This window comes from Aphelocoma coerulescens, chromosome 4, assembly GCF_041296385.1.
Source record: "Aphelocoma coerulescens isolate FSJ_1873_10779 chromosome 4, UR_Acoe_1.0, whole genome shotgun sequence".
Lineage (NCBI taxonomy): Eukaryota > Metazoa > Chordata > Aves > Passeriformes > Corvidae > Aphelocoma > Aphelocoma coerulescens.
Window position 1 is genome coordinate 68,277,792 of NC_091017.1, and position 20,223 is coordinate 68,298,014.

Genomic DNA, 20,223 nt, shown 5'->3' on the forward strand with positions numbered 1-20,223 from the left:
CTTTTGTGGAAGAATTAGCAGTAGCCAGGCTAACATTGGATCTTGCAAGAAGATCAAAGGACTCTTCTGTTTTTACTGTGACCTTTGGCATTTTCATGCCTTGCTCAGTAATCCCTAATTTGCAGGAATTCCTAATTTGCTTAAAGCATGCCAGTTTTTTAGAATTCTCAGGCTGGCAGCATGAGTTACTGCTCTGAAATGTTTTTGAAGAAAGCATTTCTCATGAAAATTTGCCCTGTCATGGTAGTCAAGTGGCAATTATGTTTTGATTCTAGCAGGTTATAGATGCATGAAGTTTGTTCCTGTGGAGGAATTTGTAAATGATCAGCTTGTGTATCCTACCCATCTGATGAACTGAGGTGCAACTGGTATCCCCCTAGAGACTTGGCATCATCAGCCCCTTTGAGGTGTTCAGTTCAAAAAGATCTGGCTGATTTAGCTAGATACAGGTTGCCAACAGGGCAGAATTTTCAGTCTGTTCGTCACCATCAGTCAGAACATCCATAGCTGTTTCTCTGTGGGCATTCATTATGATGATAATAATAATAAAAACTTGATTTCACTATAGTGAATGCCCTAAAGGAAAGCAAACTATTTCAAAACTACTTACTTTTATGATCTGATTATATTATTTCAGGCTTGCCTAGGTGCAGTGTAAGCCAACTGTGCTCTGTCCAGTTGCTCTGAACACATTTTGCTGTTAAGGTGCTAACTCTGAAGTTCAGTATGTCTTATGTGTTGCTGACTACCAGTTGCTAACCAGCTTATTTTAAGATCCTGACCTCTAAATATTCATTCCACATCCCAAAGTGCCTAATATGTTGCTGGTACTAGATAAAAAAAATTGCACCTTCAGTTGTGATATTCCAGATGATTAATGAGCTGACCACAACACAGGAGAGAAGAAACGGTGATACACGCTTTCCATTAGCTCCACCAGGATTGCTTCAGATGGCCTTTGATTGTGTCCTGGGATTATGTGATCAGTGTAGTAAATAATTCTCAGGAATCATCCTTAGTATTCCCATTTCCCCTTCCCTTACAGTGGTTCTCCTAGAGACTAGTTTCTATTTTGAAATGCTTCTATGTGACAGCTTAAAAGGGACTCTTCAAGAGAAAGTAAGAATTCTAGAGGAAACTGTGAATGCTTAACATAAAAAGTAACATACTGTTCTGGGGTGCATGTAAATTCCTTTCTGTATGTATTCCACGCAATTCAGTTGGACACAGAAGCTGACTTATTAGATCTACTTATAACTTAAAATTTGTGAGGAGTGATTTTGTAATGCAACTTCCAGGGAAAATCTACAAGATTAAACTGCTATCTGGGAGACATTTTATTTTACTCTCTGCTTGGAATTACCTTGGGTTGATTCTTTAGATATTGTTTTTCATCACTCTGAGAGTAAAGGGACTATATTTCACTCTCACTTAGCTGCTCTTGAGTTATCAGGTCTCTCATACCATCCAAGATAAAAATCATAACCCTTTGCAGTCCAGTTTGTGTGTTTTATGAATGCTGCCTGAGGAGCAGCATCTCATTTACAAGTGGGACCAGGAGCTTTAGTAATCTCTGTGTCAGACAAGTGTATCTAATAACACATGAATAACATAAATTGTAAACCCAAGAAAAATAGGTGAGTTACTTAGTCTGAAAAATGTTGAGGGTGTGACTGCAGTGCTGTGAAGCTCTGTGAATACTGCCCTGAGGTTGGCAGTACTGGCACAAAGACCATTTCCCTTCAGAAATGGGTAGGCACAGAGGTTTCTGTGATGGTATCACCAGGTGATGCCCTGCGCCCAGCATCCTTGTCTCCAGTTTAGCTAAGAACCTTCACCTAGGCATTAGCACTTCCTCTTCTTAATGGCTTTAAGGTGAAGGAGGGTAGATTTAGATTGGATATTAGGAAGAAATTCTTTACTGTGAGGGTGGTGAGATGCTGGAAAGATTGTTACTCAGAGAAGTTGTTGATGAGCCCTCCTTGGAAGTGTTCTATGAAATTATTTGACCTCAGTGGGGATGGGTCATAAGTTCACATCGTTAAGGTTTTTTCCCTGGAGTGAGTCCAGAATGTTTTAGGATTATATCCCCAGAGCTGAATCCTCTATGTCCAGTGTGAGTTCAGCCTACTGGAGGTGGCTGAGGAAGTATAGGTTCTTCCTGGCCATGCTTGACTTCTCAGTGCATGTCTGCTGTGTGCCTAAATGAAGAGTTTCTATATTATTTTCATTTTTTTCTCTGCCCAAAGAAGGTTTCTTCCTTCAGGGCCAGTATAGAGTGCTGAGGAGTGTGTTGATTTCTGACCTTATGGAGGATTATAGAATTAAAAAATAGTGTGTCTCATCTCTCTCACCACTTACTGCAGAAATCTCCTTTAGCAAGTCAGATGCTGTGAGTGTAAAAATTTATTCATCATGGACATTTTTACTTTTTTATTTTCTCCTTTTTAATACTAGGGAAATAGAAAGGAAAATAAAAGCTACAATTAAAATTAAGATCAGTTGCTGAAGCTGAAAGAGACAGCACAATTGTAATATGTTAGAAAATTGCCTTGTTTTAGAGAAAGTGCTGATTAGGATCAAATTTGTCTTGAGTTTAAATTTTGATTGGACCTAAACTGAGGGGAAGGGGGTTATATTTCAGACACAGTGCAAATGATGCATGTTAATATCCTCTGTTTATTGCCACTTGAAATTGCAGCATAGCTTTGAATTGCTGCCAAATCTACAGTTAAGACTCCCGAGTAATCACTATGATTAGTCCAAATCTTCATGGTAACAGTGGAAGAAAAAGTCTGATACGCAGAGTACTGTAGCCTAAGCCATCAGAGTCTTTTCATCCTTTGAGGCTCAGATTGTGATTCCACTCATAGCAGGAATGGTTAGACATGCATATTGGCCAATCAGTCTTGAAAGAGAGATTAAACAAATGGATTTAATTATGTTATTTTCAGATTTATTTGGTTTTTCTATTAACTCCTGCCTCACTAACTTTTCCTGAAATGAGGCAAAGCATGGCTTTTCTTTAGTTTTGGAATGGTTTAATTCATATATTAGCATGGTGTAGTATTTTTCAATTTTATCAGTTTGTTGTTTTTTTTTTTCCTTTTGTTCATCTATAACAGATACTATTTGTATTCTTTTTCTTTCCAATCCATTGCATTGTTTATCTCCTTGAAATATTTTTTTTTTACCTCTGTGTAGCTACTGGAAGTTGTAGACTTATATTTGATCTGAATGTATACATGTTATTGTGGTTTATTTAGCTAGATGGAAATTAAGTAGTGAGATCTGAGATAGACAGCATAATATAAAGTTACAATTTGCTTAAAAAATATTAGAAGAATCTCACAGGAGTGAGAAATTATATGTAAAATGTTTAAAAGGAGCTCAAATTTATCTGTGTTTAAGATCTGTTCTGGTTTTTTAATACATAGTTATTCAAGGAAGTAGTCTATTTTGAGTTAAATCCCTCAGCCATCACTGCTAGGTTGCTCTCCAGATAGTATATCCCAGTTGCATCTCTTCATCAGTTGCTTGCAGGAGGGTTTTGCTACTTGTTCCGCTTACAAAGTAAATAAAACTTGTTATGGAAAGCATTTAATATGGGTACAATATTTACTCTGGAGCATTTTCCTAAATAACTAGTGTTAGCCAGCAGGCAAGTCTGAGCGCCCGGTGTATTAGCTGTGGGAAGGAAATCTGTATGTCTGGCACATAATGATCAGTTTAAACTATTGAAATAAAAATCACAACACTGACTGAAATTCAAAAATATTTATTTAAATTAATTGTGATGTGTGTGTGAATAAAAGAATAGTTAGGGACCCTGCCATATGTACTTAGAAGTCTACAGTCTTTAGGCTATTTTTCTTTATAGATTTAACACTAAAAGATACATAATATTTTTGAAGGACAGCATTTGCAAATATCACAGTGTGTTTGCATTTCATTATAACAAGCATTTTTCTTATGATTTCAGTGCTGTTGAGTCCACATTATGAAACTTGGACATGACTATATTTAAGCCTCATTAACAGTGAAAACCACTCCCTATTTTATAAATCTCATTCCTTTATTAATTTGAAGCCATAATTTTGATATTTTTGGAAGTGTAATATTTATAGGATCGGGGAAAAAAGACAATATTGCTGTAGTCCAGGCATTACTGTTCTGTACAAGTGCATTCGTGCCTTTTCTGGGGATGAGGGCCTTCTCTCTGTGTTCTGGTCACGAACCAACAGGAATGAGCACTATATACCTCTCTCAGCAGGAAAATAGTTTGAATTTATTTATTTCCAAGAGAAAATAGATTTTTTAAGCCTAAGTTGCAGATGGGGGTCTGGCAAGGAAAGTACCAATCTCTGTGATAGGCATAAGCACTTTTTCACTCCCCCTTGTGATGCAGGCACAGGGACAGGGCAGCACATGACAGCCACATTCAGTTTTAGGCTCAAGCCATGCCAGCTGCAGAAAACCTAATAAATGAGTCTGTTACAAGAATCTTTGAATGCTGTATCTAGGCCACCAGCAGCTACTGGTGGAGTGTAGATAGTAATAAATTAAACAGACACTATTTGAAGCACTTCCCAAGAGGCAGAAAGCCATTGGATACAGTAGAAATAGGAGAAGGCATTTGTGAAGGTGTCATTTATTGACGCTTTTAAATAAAAATGTCAGTTTCCTGCTCTTGGGTAAATTATATCATTAAAAAATACCAGATTATAGCAACGTAATGGGTTATTATTTTGCTCTTTCTACTGAACTAGTCACACAGCTAATGGAAGTAGATTTGCCTTAATATATGCTTTAGTGTGGGATTTCAGCGCTGGACCATGAACCCTGAAGTATCTGCAATTCTCTCTCTTGTTCAACAATGTACTTCAATAAGTGCACCATTTGAGGCCTATGAAAGCCCTTGAAATTAGTGCAACTCTGTATGTGCTTCAAGGACAAGTGCACATGCTTAAGTTACTTGTCACATTGGAGCATCTATAAATGTTGAATTTATAGTTTTTCCCCCAAGACCAATTGCAGTAAAAGCTCAGTCCAGCTGTCATATTTGTATAATTCATCAGAAGTTTCAAACTTTAACTTCAGCTCTACTCTAAAATAGTGACTACATAAAAAATTATACTATGTTTGTTAATCTCTTTCCTTCTCTGTGTTCACATTATTGTAGTTGTTTGCATAACTCATTGCTATTTATCTCTGTAAGCAATTTACAATCACTTTATCACAGTGATCAGTATTCTGTGGTGTTTTCTGCACCATTTGCTGAATATTTTAAATACATTTTGAATTCAGGAGTTTTGAGTTTTTTTAATTGTTTTTGAAGTGTGAGCTAGAGAGCCCAGCTGGACTTTGAAAATCCAGTTTGTTTGCAGGCTATCAGTTGATAAAGGCAGCTTTTTGAATGCCAACTGGACCCTTTTGATCTGGAAAGACAATCAAAATGGATCCTCACACTGGCAGTTTTAGAACCGTGCTATAACATCCTAACCAACTGCAAAAGGTGAAGGAGTTGAAAAGAGAGAAATTCTGACTAAATTTTGTGGGGAGAATTTCTTTGTTACTGAAAGCTTGACATAAAGGTCACATAAGCAGACAGCTCAAGATATTATCTCGAGTCAAGGCATTGTTTGGACCTGAGAAGGAAATGCAAATAATTTACTGGCATATTTTTCTGCATCAAAGTGAATTGCCTCATTATTCAAAATAAAGGAAGAGGAGAATGGTGAAACAATGGAGAGATATAAAGTTCTTTCTCCCAGGTCATTCTTCTGCTATGGCAGTGATTCTTTTTACATTTAGTAGCCTCACTAGATAAAGAGATGTATTTATATGGACATGTTAAAATAAATCATTACTAGTATTAATTTTTTTGTTGTTAGTCTGGAGATTTTATCATGTGGCCTCATGAAACTTGTACAAGCACCAAAACCCAAGGCAGCCATTCTGAGCAGAGATGAGGAGCATGATCAGTTTGGTGTGGATTGTAAGAGAAGTTATAAAATGTAATATTCACAGATTGGGTCAGGGAAGATTAATAAGATTTTGCAATCCTTATCTCTTAGATGATTTGAGTTTCTTGTCCGCAGAATTTTGATACATAAGATAAGGTGTGTACAAAACGTGACATTTGCACGAAGAAAATAAGGTTGTGTTGTCTGTTATAGAGAAAACAGCCTTCTGAAGATATGTTATTGTTTTTGTCTTTTAGATAATTCTTGTAAGTTCTTCCCATAATGACCGTGACCAAAGCCTTTTCATAAGCACAGATGAAGGAGCCACTTTCCAGAAACAACCCATTGCTTTCTTTGTGGAAACTCTCCTTTTTCACCCAAAAGAAGAAGATAAAGTACTTGCTTACACCAAGGAGGGCAAGGTAAGTCTTGAAGATACTGAATTTCTTTGAAATTTAGGAATTACTTTTTTAAGAAGATATAGAGCAATTCTGATATGCTGATTAGTGCTGGTTTTTGTGAAATACCAATTGCCCAGAAGGGAATCATATAGTGGTTTTGAGATTTATTTAAATATTCATTTTATTAATGTCCAAATCTTTGTGTTTATGGTAATTTGAATCCTGGCATTTCAGTTGGTATGGATACTGGGAATATTTATTCTTCTGCATAATACAGTTAAATAATACTGAAACATGCTCCTCCCTAGAAAGTGACCATAGACAATTTATAGTACAGTAGAAAGTCAAGGAAGTTGAAATATTGCCTCCAGAGGCTGTTCACAGGATGTAAAATAAACTCATACAAAACAAACTGCACACTCGTACAGCAGAATAGGATTTGTGGAATCAGTGACTCTGTGGAAATGTAGAATAATTATCTCCCTTATGAAGGATTTATACCACTTTCAGAAGTTGCTCATGTTTGTACACTTTTACCCTCTTTCATATTTCTTCAGGTTAAGCTGTAAAGTCATTTTGCTGGCTAGATTGGGCTAAGCACTGATGAGTGTGCACACCATCTTTGAGTGTGTAGCTCATCTCTTTTTCACAGTGCCAAAACTGAAGCTGCAAACTCACTGTCATTCTGGTCTCGGTAGCAGCCTTGACTCATCCCTACTATTACTCCTGTTTTAAACTCCTGTAAACTCCTGTCCATATTAATCCCATCAAACTTCACAGAAAGTGTATATTTAGATGGTGAGATAGGTCAGAGAAGTTGCACATACTGCAGCCAAATACTGCTCTGATTTCAGTGATGTTATATCAAGTCACACTTTGGGATATGTTTTTGGATATATAAGTTAACAGCTGATCCCAAACCAATTCGTGTTTACAGGCATTTGCAAATAAGGATAGAACTAGAATAAAAAACATAGCAAGCCAACTAAGTCACAAATTACACTAAATATTTTATTTAGCTTTGATTTGAAATCATAACACAATTACAAATAATTTGAATGTATGTTATGGAAATAAAATACTTCAGGGAAGCCTGAAGTAATGAAAAGCCTTTGTTATGAAAATATCTTTTTTGGTTTGATTTTGTTTCTGACAGTAGATATAATTACTGAATTCTTTATAGTTACAGAGTGGCAGGTTCTTGAGGTGTAAGAGGGTAAAGTATACTGAACAAGTTGTCCAGCCCACAACAAGTGGGTAGACGTATTTGTCAGGAGAGAGCAGGAGGTATAAGTACAAAGTCAAGCATGTGGTTTGTGTTTTGATGAATTAAGCATGCTAGGAAGATTGTCAGGCATTTTATACTTGGATAATCTCCCAAAAGGAGTGATGCTACTATTTCCCATGCTTAAAATGTGACTGGACAAACAAAACTATAAAAAAATATTCAGTAAGGAATAGTTCTGTAGGAGGAACAGGAGGGGTTAGGCAATATGATGGAGTTTTCTCAGGCTTTCAATGACACTAAAAAGAGTCAACCATAAAGACTTGACAAGTCCTACATCTTTGCCTACGACGTGTAGGAATGAAGGATGCCTTTGACTACAACTGGGTCAGTAACCTGCTTATGTTTTGTATGAAATCTGATATATTTGGCCAAGAAGGGAGAGGCAGATAAATTGATGTTGGCAGAGAAGGAGTTAAAAATCAAAATTGCAACTTGACACAAGAAAAGGTCACTGTACTAAAATCAATGATCTTGAGAGATAATGTTGAACTGAAATTGCCCTGAGGAAACAGTACACTCTAGGTTTTTGGGTTAAGTAACTTCAGCTTCCCTAAAAGTAGTATCAGAATGTAACACAATATAAAACTCAGGAGAAACCATTAGTTCCTTTTAATCAAATGATTTCTTAAAAAGGCACTTTGGAGACTGCAAGGAATACAGGATCAGGTCCATCATAAATAGCAGCCAGCAAGGCTTCTTTGTCTACTGGAGCATCATGGCCTTTTTCACAACTTTGGATTCGATTTAGGGCTTATTTCATATTGCAAAATATGCACTGTTCTTTCATTCAGAACCCTAGATTCTGTTTAAATAAAGCTCTAGCCTCTAGCTGACACGATAAATGAATGCAAATCCAGTCAATGTGGTTGGATTAATCCATTTACTGTATCAAATCTATATGCTCTTTTTCTGGCTACCCCTCAGTTATAATGAATAACAATTCGCTGAGCCTACATAAATGCTTCAAAATTTTTTTTAAAAATTGGCAAGGATGCAATAGGTTTTAATTGTTCCTTTGGAAGCAGAAAGGATGAAATAATGGCAAAACAGAAAAGTATTTTCAATATATTTTTAAAAAGTTTTTCCACACATTTATTGCACAAGTGAGAATGAATAAAATTATAAGACCTATTAGATATGTTTGCTGCAGCCAGAGATTTTACCTGTCCACTAAAATAACTGTTTTCACTTCATATCTAATCTCATTGAATAGTTTTATCATATGTACCTGTTTAAAAACAGAATACATGTGGGTCGCTTGGGTTTTTTATTACAGGAAGTTCAATGTGTGTGTAAGTTAGTTACATGCTATTTTTTATTTATTTCAAATAATGTGTCAGTTAAAATTTCATTTCAGTTTGAATGTGCTTTATTAGTCCTACTTCACTTTCCCTTACAGTAAGATTGCAAGGGCTTCCCCCTGCAGAAAGTCAAACTGTTCACTCATTATTTCAGCTGGAGGGGGGGTCCGTGGCTCTGACCCAGGAAGAGGTGACTGGTCCGGGGAGATGGTCCCGAAAGGGATCGCCTTCCCGAGGCCCAGTGTCTTCCTCTCAGCTGCTGGCAAAGGAGGGCCCTTGCAGAGGCTATCAGCTCTTTAGTGATTGTCAGCTCATGATTCCAGCTCAGCTCTGCAGGGCATCCTCCAGGCCAAACCAGACCAGAGAGAGACGAGAAGGCCCGTGTGGCTGGTTCCGCACAGAGGTAGCTTTATTGTTGGTTCCCTCCGGCGAAGGGGAAATCCAGGGACGAGCTCTCTCCCCCGCACAGAGCTAGGTGGCTTTCTTTTATAGGGATACAGGGGATCAGCGGGGGACCAATGGGTTACAGAGGGTCTGGGACAGACCAATGGGTTACAGAGGGTCTGGGACGGACCAATGGGTTACAGAAAGATCTGCATAGTGTCTCTCAAAGGATTGTGGGTCCACTTTTCCTCGCCATGACCCAAGAAGCGGCTGCCCCTTTCAGGGAGTCCTGCTGGGCGATTGCAAAATCTCTTGTCTCAGCAGAGATCCCTCCAGGGCAAGGGCTGGGCATATCCCACAACTCATAAGCTCCCAGACTTTGATTTTAAATGTGTGTGCAAGGAGGTAGTTTGGGTTTGGGGGAGAAGGGGTGGATTTGGTTTGGCCTTTGGCTTCTCCTGTAAAGGCATCACTGTTCAAAGGGTGAGAATCTTTCATTGTCTTCTGAAATTCATTGATGACAAAAATGTATCCCTTTGTTTATGTGCCAGTGTTGTCCTTATCCTAAATAGTTCTCTTCCCTCTTGCCAGGAGCTTCTGAATGCTTGGCTTTCTTTTCAGCTTAGACAACAAACAGGGTTAGGATAGTGCATTAAATGATCATCTCTCCCAGATTTAAGCAGTCTGCTGAGGGAAGTAACTCAGTGAGCAGGGACTTTTTAGAAAAGTGGTAAACCCAATAGCTATCTTTTCTGTAATGCCTGTGATGACAAGTGTTTGAAGAAGTAAGCAGCTTAGGTTCTTCCCCTGCACAGTTCAGTCCATTTACAGACACATCCATCCCCCCCAGGAGGTTGCTCAGAGCAGGATGTTACAAAATACCCTGGTTGCAGCAAATCCTAAGCCACAAAAAATTAATATCAGAAATGTAGCAGGCAAATCAGGAGCCTGGCTCTTCAGCCCCATCATTTAGCTCTGAGGATGAAGAATTTTTGGTCCCTGATCATTTCTGTCTGTGCATTGACTGGGTCAGTACTTCTTACCTTGTGGCCTATTTACTTTAATCAAGTGTGTGATGGAAGAAAGCCATTGTGAAGTGCAGAGTAACTGGGAAATTCTCCTCTGCCTCTAATTCAAACTTCAGTAGATTTACTTGTAGAGTTTATGCTATGTTATCTCAACCTTTATCTCTACATATGAATATTGTTATTTTTCTGTAGTAGAACATAATACATAATTGTGGGGTTTTTTTATCTTCTGTCATTGTATCTGTCATTTTACAACAAAAACATTCCTTACTACTCCTTATAAGATACTTTCCCTCAGAACAATCAGTTAGTGAATTGGTGACTTCTACATCAGAGAAGAACAGTTTTACTTGCCTTTTTCCCCCTTATTAGAGATATCAAGAGACAACCCATCTTATGTAAATTGGATGAAATAAGAAATTCATGCAGACAGCAGGGGGCTTTAAATCTGTCATCTTAGAAGTCTGATATAAACTTCCTATTTTAACTAGAGGGAACAGATTTGGAAGGCAAATACTAAAGGGAAGAGATTTTTTAATAGTTATTTTAGATCCCACATTATTCTGGGGGAAAACATCTTTCATCTGCATCCTTGATATCCATCCATATCATTAGCATTTGTTTTTTTACCAGAGGGGAACTGTTCATGGAGAAGGTGGAGCTGGAATCCTTCTCCTCCAGTCCACCTTCTGCCTCTCTGCTGAGGGACCAGTTCTCATGGGTCACAAATCAGTGTCTGTGGAGCAAGCCCATAAGTGCATCTCTCATCAAATCTCTTAAGCATTTCTGTAATACATTTGGTCCTATTTTATCAGTTTTAAATACATTGACTTACTGGTTTAAGTATTTTTGATGGCATGAAGGCTTGAAGCATAAAGGATACGTTTTTGCTTGTTTGGTTAATGAATGGGAAGGAGAAGAGAATTGCCATTTTACCATCCCTCTTGTGTAACCATGCTGAAATAAAAAAGAATGTGACCCCAAATGAACTGTGGGTTGTTTTCATGGTAAAAAGAAGCTATTGTTGCAGAATTTTCTTTATTATAGATGTTAAAGAATTTCTCTATGAAAGGCTGTTACTCTGAAAGAAAAGGTACTGAGCTCCTAGTAATGTGATTTTGGGTTTGTCTGGTTTTTTTCTTTTAATTTGTGTTCAGTCTGTCTTTCTAATAGTGATATGGGGTCTGCCTTTGAAGATGTACAGTATTATCAGTTTCCTATCATCTAATTTTTCACCTTTTTTCCCATTTTCTAGATTTATGTATCTACTGACTTGGGGAAAAAATGGAACCTTCTTCAGGAAAGAGTTTCTAAAGATCATTTTTTTTGGTAAGAAGTCTGTTATTTTCCAAATAATAAAATGAGCAGTGAAAGTATTTAATTCTAATCAAGGAACACGTTTGCAGAGGTACGGAGAGGGACTGCATGAGCCTTGGCATCTTTTGCAGGTGATGGCAGTGTTTCTGTGTCCTCTATTGCAAAGACATACTCATGCCAGTGATCATACTGAGTATCAGCACATGGAAGGCTTATAGGTCTGGATCTATGGAGCCCAAGACTTAAAGAAAGCTGCAATGTTGAATGAAATTACTCTCCATTTTACTGGTGAAATTGATCTTTAGAAAGGAGAGGAGTCTTTTTGCAGAGAAAGATCTATAAAAATTTTTTAAGATAGGCTGGATTATACCTACTAACAGGAGTCATATATACATTTGAACTACTAAGGAAACTGGTGAAAAATATTACTTTATTGAGGACACATATAAAATTATTTTATTTTCAGCTCAAGTATTGTGCAGGTATCTCACATTGTGTATGTGTCTCACAAAGTATTTAAGAAGTGATTTAAACAGGTTGACAAAATGTTTGAAAAGTAAGTTAATGCCCTTATTTTAACAAATAAAATTATTTTGAAAAATTTTTAGCTTCTTTAATAACAAAATTAAACTTTTGATAGTATTTTAATTAATTTTATTTTTTTAATTGGTCAGTTTCAAACTCACTTGTGCCTTTCACATTTAATTTCAACGTGTAAGTATGTATTTTTTATTACAGGTTTAAGTCATACTACACTAGATGCTTGTGTTCCCTAAATGGCTTTTAACTTCTATATGGACTCTGATCCTTGTCAGTTGAGCAAAGTATAATTTTCCATATGTCTATGGAGCCATATCTGGCTTTCAGTGATACTTTGTGGTTTACTGGGGGTGGTGCCAGTATTGAAATAGATACTTGGTCTTGGTTGCAAGATTGTATTTGGCTTTCATGCTGTGATCCTCCTACTTCTTCAGACAGTTGTTTCACTCTGTGTTGAAATAGATACTCATCCTGCCCATACTTGGGTTAAACAAAGCAACAAAACAAAACCTGCCAAAACTTCTGGTTACTAAGCACACAGAGGTGTTATGGTATCTACAGATACATTGGCCACAGCCCAAAGCATTATTTGGTGAGTCCAAGGGCGTGCTGGCACCTCTGCTGCTGCTGCTGCTGCTGAAGCTGGGCAGGGGGAAGCCTGTGATCCGGGCCAGAGACACACGGACAATTCAAACCGTGTTTGAAAGAGCTGGGAGCACAAGACCTACTCTGCCCTGCTGCCGTGTTGGTCTAATTAACCTTGGGCACAACAGAAAAGCTTTTTCACACTTCCAAGTGCCTCATTTTCAATCTGCAACCTACTTACTGCCCATAATTTTAGAAAACCATCTTCTGGTTAGCTTGTAGAACACTCATCTGATTTACTCCAGTTTGCCTCAACTTTTTCTGCTGAAATAGTTGAGCAGAGACTTTCTGCTTACTTGCTCCTGGAAAGTATAGTTTTGAACAGCTATTGAACAGCTTATTTCTGCACAGAAGGTGGAGTTTCATAGGCCATGCACTTTGCAGATACCCTGTGGAAAGGTATAATTGTTTAGAAGTAGCGCTGTGTGTCAGATATGTCATGTCTGTCTTATAACCAATTCTTCCCTAGCAACATTATATGGGATGTAAATCATGAGGGCATGTGGTTATCTGTCTTCAATAACTATATTTTAAAATGTGTTAAGTCTGAAAACCATCCAAGTCACTACCAGGTAAGAAATAAGAGTGGCAGCTTCTCTCTCAGACTTTTGTATTGGATTTTTTTCTCATCTGACACTCAGCACACTTAAATAATGAAAAATACGGAAAACCACAGAAATGTGTGTCAGTTTTGCTCCAAGCCAAATAATCTGTCACTGTTTTCTGTATGTAAGGATTAAAGCCAACAAGGGCATGTTTAATATTTAAACTCTGTATTTTGTTGTGTTTCAGAATCCTTATGTTTCCTCATATCACTTGATAGGAATAACTCCAATGTAGTACTTCAAAGTCATGGTTGTTCATAAATGTCACATTCCTCACAAATAAGAATTATAAATTTCAAGAGTCTGTACATTTATAACCAGTAGAAATATTTTCTAGGGGGTTGTTTTCCTCTTTTCTATGCATAGACCTGAGTGATTTCTCTCAAAAACTGTATCAGCCAGAAACAGCAAGGGTTTGGAAGCAGATGTTTACTGCATCACTACCAAATATTCTTTCTCATAAACTTACATAGACTGAAGATATATATTTTAGTTTATCTCATTTGGAAATTTGCAATATGTAAAGCTTCTGCTGTGAGTGGAGGCTTGGACATGATGGGTTTCAGTGAGAGTTTGTCAATCATGTGAGACTTTCCAGTATTTTACGGCCTTTGTCACCCAAATTATCTGAGTGCTAGATAGAAACAAGTGTTTGTGTTGTTTTCAACAGATGTAAGAATTGGGCTTTGTCATAGTTTGACTGTAAGGACACCAAGTCTAGTATTGTTTTCCTGACAGTGTACATCTGATGTGTTAAAAATATTGTGTCAAACTAATTGTACATCTCATGATAAGTGAGGGCATGCCTCTTGCTGATCGTGGCTGGTTGTGCCAAGAACATTTCACTGGGCAGATCTTTAGCAGATGTTTCCTCTTTGATTTCAGTTTGAGCTTTGCCACTGAGGTTAATAATATAGCCTAAGATTTTTATTTCAGTCTGGTAACTACAAATATTATCACTCATAATATTTTCGTGTGCTTTGTAAAAACAATATTTTCCTGTGCCTCCAGAAGCAGCCAGATCTTCATGCATTTCCTGAAGAAGCATTTTTTTGTTTTGCACAATGAAAATCTAAATACAATTAATTTAATGGAATGTGTTAGGTATTTATATTAAGGGAAGGTCAGCAGACACTGAGTATTTTAAATATTTATGTTCAGATATGTATTATAGATTTATAAGCAATACATTAATATAATCTTCTAGGGTTTATTTGTTTTTCAAGTGTTCTTGATCCTTCCTTAAATATCTTTTTAGATTTAATGTGTGGAATTTGATCTTTCATGATAGTGGAACTAATGAAAATATTATTGGCATCAGTGGAAAGTGTATACAACCATCTCTAATTTAGGAGCACAGAGTATTTTCTTTCTTCTGTGATAGTGTGCTCTTTTCTTACACCACTCTGGCTGATTTTCCTCTGTTTCATTTATTCTTTTGGAAAAGAAAGCTGACTAAGCCCTCATAAGAGTTTGTCTTCTCTTAACATTTTAGGAGGCAAATCAGGCTTCCCAGAGAGATGGTTGATGCCCCAGGCCTGTCACTGTTTAAGAGGCATTTGGGCAATGCCATCAACACTTGCTTCAGCTTTTGGTCAGGGATAAGTAGGTCAGGCTGTGGGACTGGAAGGTTGCTGGTGGTGCCTTCCAACTGAAATAGTTTATCCTATCCTATCCTATTCTAAAACCAAAAGAGCATAAAGCAAAATCATGAAAGGTAGATTTTAAACTAACAATAAAATAAAATACTAAGTCACACTGTAATGAAAAAAAATTTAGTGTAAACATTTAGAAAATAAATATTTTCTTTTCAGTGTAAATACTAATTAACCTTTTTTATTTTTTTTTTTTTTATTTTGAGCAACTTCTTATTCTGTAAAATTCAGAAACTTCATTTGTTGTGACCAGTTTTACTTCTGACTACAAACTGTGTTGGCCCCAGTGTGATGATTTCTGTTTAAGATATGTTATAGCACCTCTCCTTTATAAGTGCTTTTTTCAGTTCTTGGCGTATTTGTAGCATGGAATGCAAAGATATATGAGTTATACCATATATATATATATATATATATATATATATATATATATATACACACCAATAAACACCCACCCATTGCATATATATAGCAGATATATATCTGCTTTTGTGTATGAAGCCCATTTTAAAAAGTGCTGTATTATGACATAATTCTTGAGAAGAAGAAAGAGTAGTGGAGTTTGGGATTCCTCTAGGTCTGCTGCTGTTCTTCTCAGTCCCCAAGGCTTATGCAGCATTGAGAAATCTTTTTGATTTCTCAAAATAGGTCTTAATAATACATAAGCAAAGAATAGATTGTGAATCAGCTGTCTACACCAGCACAAATATACCCTGGGACAGTAAGAAATGAATTGATAATTACCAGAGAACTAGGCCCAACACATTTATTTTATGACTATCTAGAGCCTTAGGAATTCTTTATCCTTGACTCACTTGGATACGTGGATCCTATGCTATGGGTATCTGTTGCTCTTATTTTTAGCTACAGGTTTTCCATTTTCATGAGAGGTAAGAACATAAAAATAAAAAATGATGAGTTTATTTTGGTAAATCAGTTGTTCTCAGGGGAAAAGTTCTGTTCTTATCATGAAATTCCATACAGATACTCAATCACAGCTGTACTCATTTACATCAAGTGTAGTGGATGCCTGGCTATTCAAGTGTCAGGTGAAAGAGAGGATTTCAGCAATGTTATGTTCTGAAGGAGAAAAATGCAGAGAGGATTTCATTGAACCTTTGTCATTGAATTTTTTATTTGTGTGGAAAGCCAAGAGTCTGTATGGGCAGTTATTCTTATGTTTGACTTAATCACTTGGAAAAAGTTTTGTTTCCATTTCTGTGTGATGATGTGTGTGACTGTATTTGGTTTATGTGGCAAGGTTTGGTAGCAGGAGCATTCAGGGTTTCTGTGGGATGAGACCAGGAGCTGCCCCCATGTCGGACAGAGCCAGTTCTAGCCAGCTCCAAGGCAAGCCCTCTACTGGCCAAACTGAGCCTATGAGTGATGCTGGTGATGCCTCTGTGGTAACAGATTAAAGAAAGGGTAAAAAGTGCACAACAGGTGTGGGAGAAAGGGGTGAGAAGATGTGAGAGGAATAGCCCTGCAGACACTAAGGTCAGTGCATAGGGAGCGGGAAGAGGTGCTCCACATGCCAGGGCAGAGACGTCCCTGCAGCCCGTGGTGAAGGCCATGGTGAGGCATTATCCTACTCTGTTATTTATTAGCAATAAATTAAATTACTCTTCCCCAAGTCAAGTCTGTTTCACCTGTATCAGTAATTCGTGAGTGATCTCCCTGTCTTTATCTCCACTCTTGGACTTTTCATTTTATTTTCTCCCGCTGTCCTGCTAAGATGGGGCAGTGAGAGAGCAGCTTGTGAGCACCCGGTGGCCAGCTAAGGTGAACCCAAGGGAGGGAAAAACCAGTAGAGCTCTTCTGTTTGGACAAACATGGCAGGAAAAACGTTTTTGTTAAAAAAGCATTTGGGCATAGGGAGTAAACAGATAACAGCACACATTGGCTGTGTAAGGCATTGACTGAATCATTCAACGTGCATCTTTTGAAGTGGATGTGAAGACAGCAGGACCTGAAACACAGATCAGTCATAATGAGATGTATTTTTATGTTGTATGAATCAAATCATAGTTTTGTCTTCCTGAGTAACCAGTTTGCCAAGAGTCAATGCCATTTTAAACTACTCATTGAAAACATTTGCAAGCTTTTGACCTGTTTCCTAAGCAAGGCAGTGCCCTTAAGCCAATTGCTAGAAAACAGTCAGTATAAATGGGGAAGATGTTACTTTTTGGACAAACTTCATATTCCAAGATTATGAGGGGGGCAGATTGAGGAACCTGGCAAGTTTTCAGATTGGCTTTGATTGGAGGCTCCTGCACATCAGCAAGCAGGCTTGTCTTGATTTTTTTTTTGTTTTCAGATGTCCTGTTTGAAGTTGTCTTTTAATTAATATGCACTCAAATGAACTGCATCAAATGTTTAACAATGAAGGGACCCACTGGAGGTAGGGAAGACATGTCCATAGCAGACTGTACATGATTAGTGTTTACAGACAACTGCTCCTGTACAAAATAAGCCTGGACTACTGGAAACAAAAAAGGGTTTCCTGCTGGGAGTAAAATTGAATTGTAGTTATCATAGAAGGGACTGATGCTTATGATTCACATTTTGAGATGTGTACTGTTACATGTCAGTGGTAATTAATTGAGTCGTGGTATTCATGGTAATAATCATGAATATTACATAACTGTGACATTTCAGGTGAGTGACGGTGTTTTTCTAATGCTGCACTCAATTAGAGGAAGAAAATATTGAGGCATTAAGGCAAAAAGAGAGGTAGCTGTAGAAAAGAAAAATTTTTATTAAAATAATACCAAGGGTCTCCCATAAAAATTTTTGCAGAAAATTCTGAATTCTTAGAATTTCAGTATGGTTACATTCAAAACTACAAAATATCTAATGGTTATATCATGAAATATACATTTATACACCTACAAAGACAAATGAAAAGGGCTTTTCAATCACCTCTGTTGCACTATTTTCATGCTGATGTAATGCTGTTAAGGTCAGTGAAACTACCTGGTGAAGTACTAATACAAAAATCATGAAGAATTAGGTCATACAGCAGCTAATCTTTCAGGAGAATTTCTGTAAAATGTAAGAACTCATATGCATAAGAAAACTAATCCCTCAAAATATTCCAAAATTATGTTCTGCAGAGCTGTTTTTCCCTCACTATGGTGTCAGACAAGCACAAGGGAGATAATGGCAACTTGTGTTCAGAGGAAAGGCAAGAAGCATATTGAGGCTGCTTGTATTTATGCCACCCCCCAGTCAAACTGGACTATTATAGTTCTGAAGTGTTGTAACCACCCTGTTATGTGACCTGAAGTGTTGGTGTGTTGCACTTGCTTTATCCAGCACAGTACACTTGGTCAAGAAATATTTTTTTTCCTAGAGGAAGACATGTCTGATCTGAAAGTTAGTCTGAATTTCATTGGAAAACTCAGTGGCTGAATGTAAAACATTAAAAAGTCAACCAGAAAACCCTGAATTCACCTAAGTAAAACATAAACAAATGGTCCCAGATTGCTGAGGTGTGAACATTTTAATTGCAAAGTACTCTGAGAAAAGTGGTGGAATTTTAATCAAAGCAAAAAACAACCACTACTGAAATTGAGACAAATAGATAGTTCCTAAGAAAGTGGTTGTTCTATTGGGGGGAATAATATTAAAATTTATTCCAAAATGTTAACCAAAAAGGAAGAAGCTGTCAGACTATCAGGGTCCATTGCATCTGTGCTTTATAAGACAGAAGAAGTTCTATCCTAAAGCCAGCTGGGGACCAGTAAACTGTCTTTGTGAATGGATGTGTGGATGCAATGCTCACACTGGTATAATGCACTTATGTTGTGGTAGTAAAAAGTTTTTAAATGAAAATGCAAAAAAAAAAAAAACAAACATAGTCTTGCCATTCTCCCTCAATATTAAAAAGTATGCAACTGAGCTTTCCTTTTCAGAGGACCACATACCATTTGTGTTCCTGTATGCACCTTGTTTGTCTGTTATTTTAAGAAGCTGGACAGAGGGCCCTGGTCTGTGTTCAGCCTGCAGTATCACATGACTTTTCCTCTGGTTCATGATTTAAGCACAAGTGAAATAACAGTATTATCTTTTAAGTACTGTTGGCAGAGGAGTCCACTGAAATGAGATTAGTTTATTCTTCAGGGAATAGCTTCAACTTCTCTGTATTATTTATGCTCTCTTCTGGAGATTTTCTTAGCAGCTGCAAGAGAGTTGGTCTTTTTTCAACAAAAGAAGAAAGGATTATTCCTAAGTGTGTGTAAAGCTGGGTAAAGGGACTTTGGAGTTCAGAAACTCTTCTCTGTAGCTGGCATTTAAAAGTAGACTTTGAGGATGCAACATCTTCATAGAGTAAATAGTGTCTGCTGTTAGAGTTCATCTGCACAATTAGAGTAATGAAAAACACAAATCACATTTTTGAAATATTCTGCTTAATTCATAATTAATTAAATAATTATAATTAATAAAAGTATAAAGAAGAAAATTAAGCTGGGTAAGAAAGTTTCATTCTTCAGTGTTCATTAAAACAGATCAGTTACATCTTCTTGCACTAAAAAATTACACTGGAAACAAGATTAGAGTCTACATGTGTCAGCTGCCACTGTTAGGAGGAGCATGGTAGAAATGAGATCATGGTAATTCTGAGCTGTTGAAAGAAAGATGAGAAAGGTAAAGATATTGACAAATACCTCAAACTCTGCTTATGAAATCATGTGTGATAAATTATAGAAGTACCCAAAAACTTTCTTTGCATTATTGATGCTTATTAGCATGACAGGTTCAGCCTCAGAAAATTCAACCCAAAAGTTTCTTGGGTTCATCTGCCTGAGGTCTAACACTAAAAGTAAAATATTCAACAAACATTTTCTTCCCTCAAATTGCTGACTACAGAGTTATAGCAGGTTTGATTTTGTATTGTGGCTATCTCGAAACATAGATAACAGCACACACAGCAAAAAATTTCACAGATCCCTTCCCTCTGCTCATATATATATTCTTGTCAGAGCTCAGTGGATCTAAAATCTTCTCCAACCTAATGTGTACCCTCCAAAATGCTAAAATAGTTTGTGTTTGAGAGACCAAATTCTTAATAAATACAAGATTTTTCCACG

General features: G+C 37.1%; 1 protein-coding gene across 9 annotated transcripts in view; it reads left to right on the forward strand.

Annotated features, from left to right (window-relative positions):
* SORCS2 (sortilin related VPS10 domain containing receptor 2) overlaps positions 1–20,223 on the forward strand; it is a 539,351-nt gene that overhangs the window by 427,461 nt on the left and 91,667 nt on the right. For all 9 annotated transcript variants that reach the window (XM_069014500.1, XM_069014502.1, XM_069014501.1 and 6 more), the window contains 2 exons: positions 6,224–6,388; positions 11,624–11,697. In XM_069014500.1, coding sequence (XP_068870601.1) covers positions 6,224–6,388; positions 11,624–11,697 — 239 coding nt within the window. The remainder of the gene's footprint in view (positions 1–6,223; positions 6,389–11,623; positions 11,698–20,223) is intronic.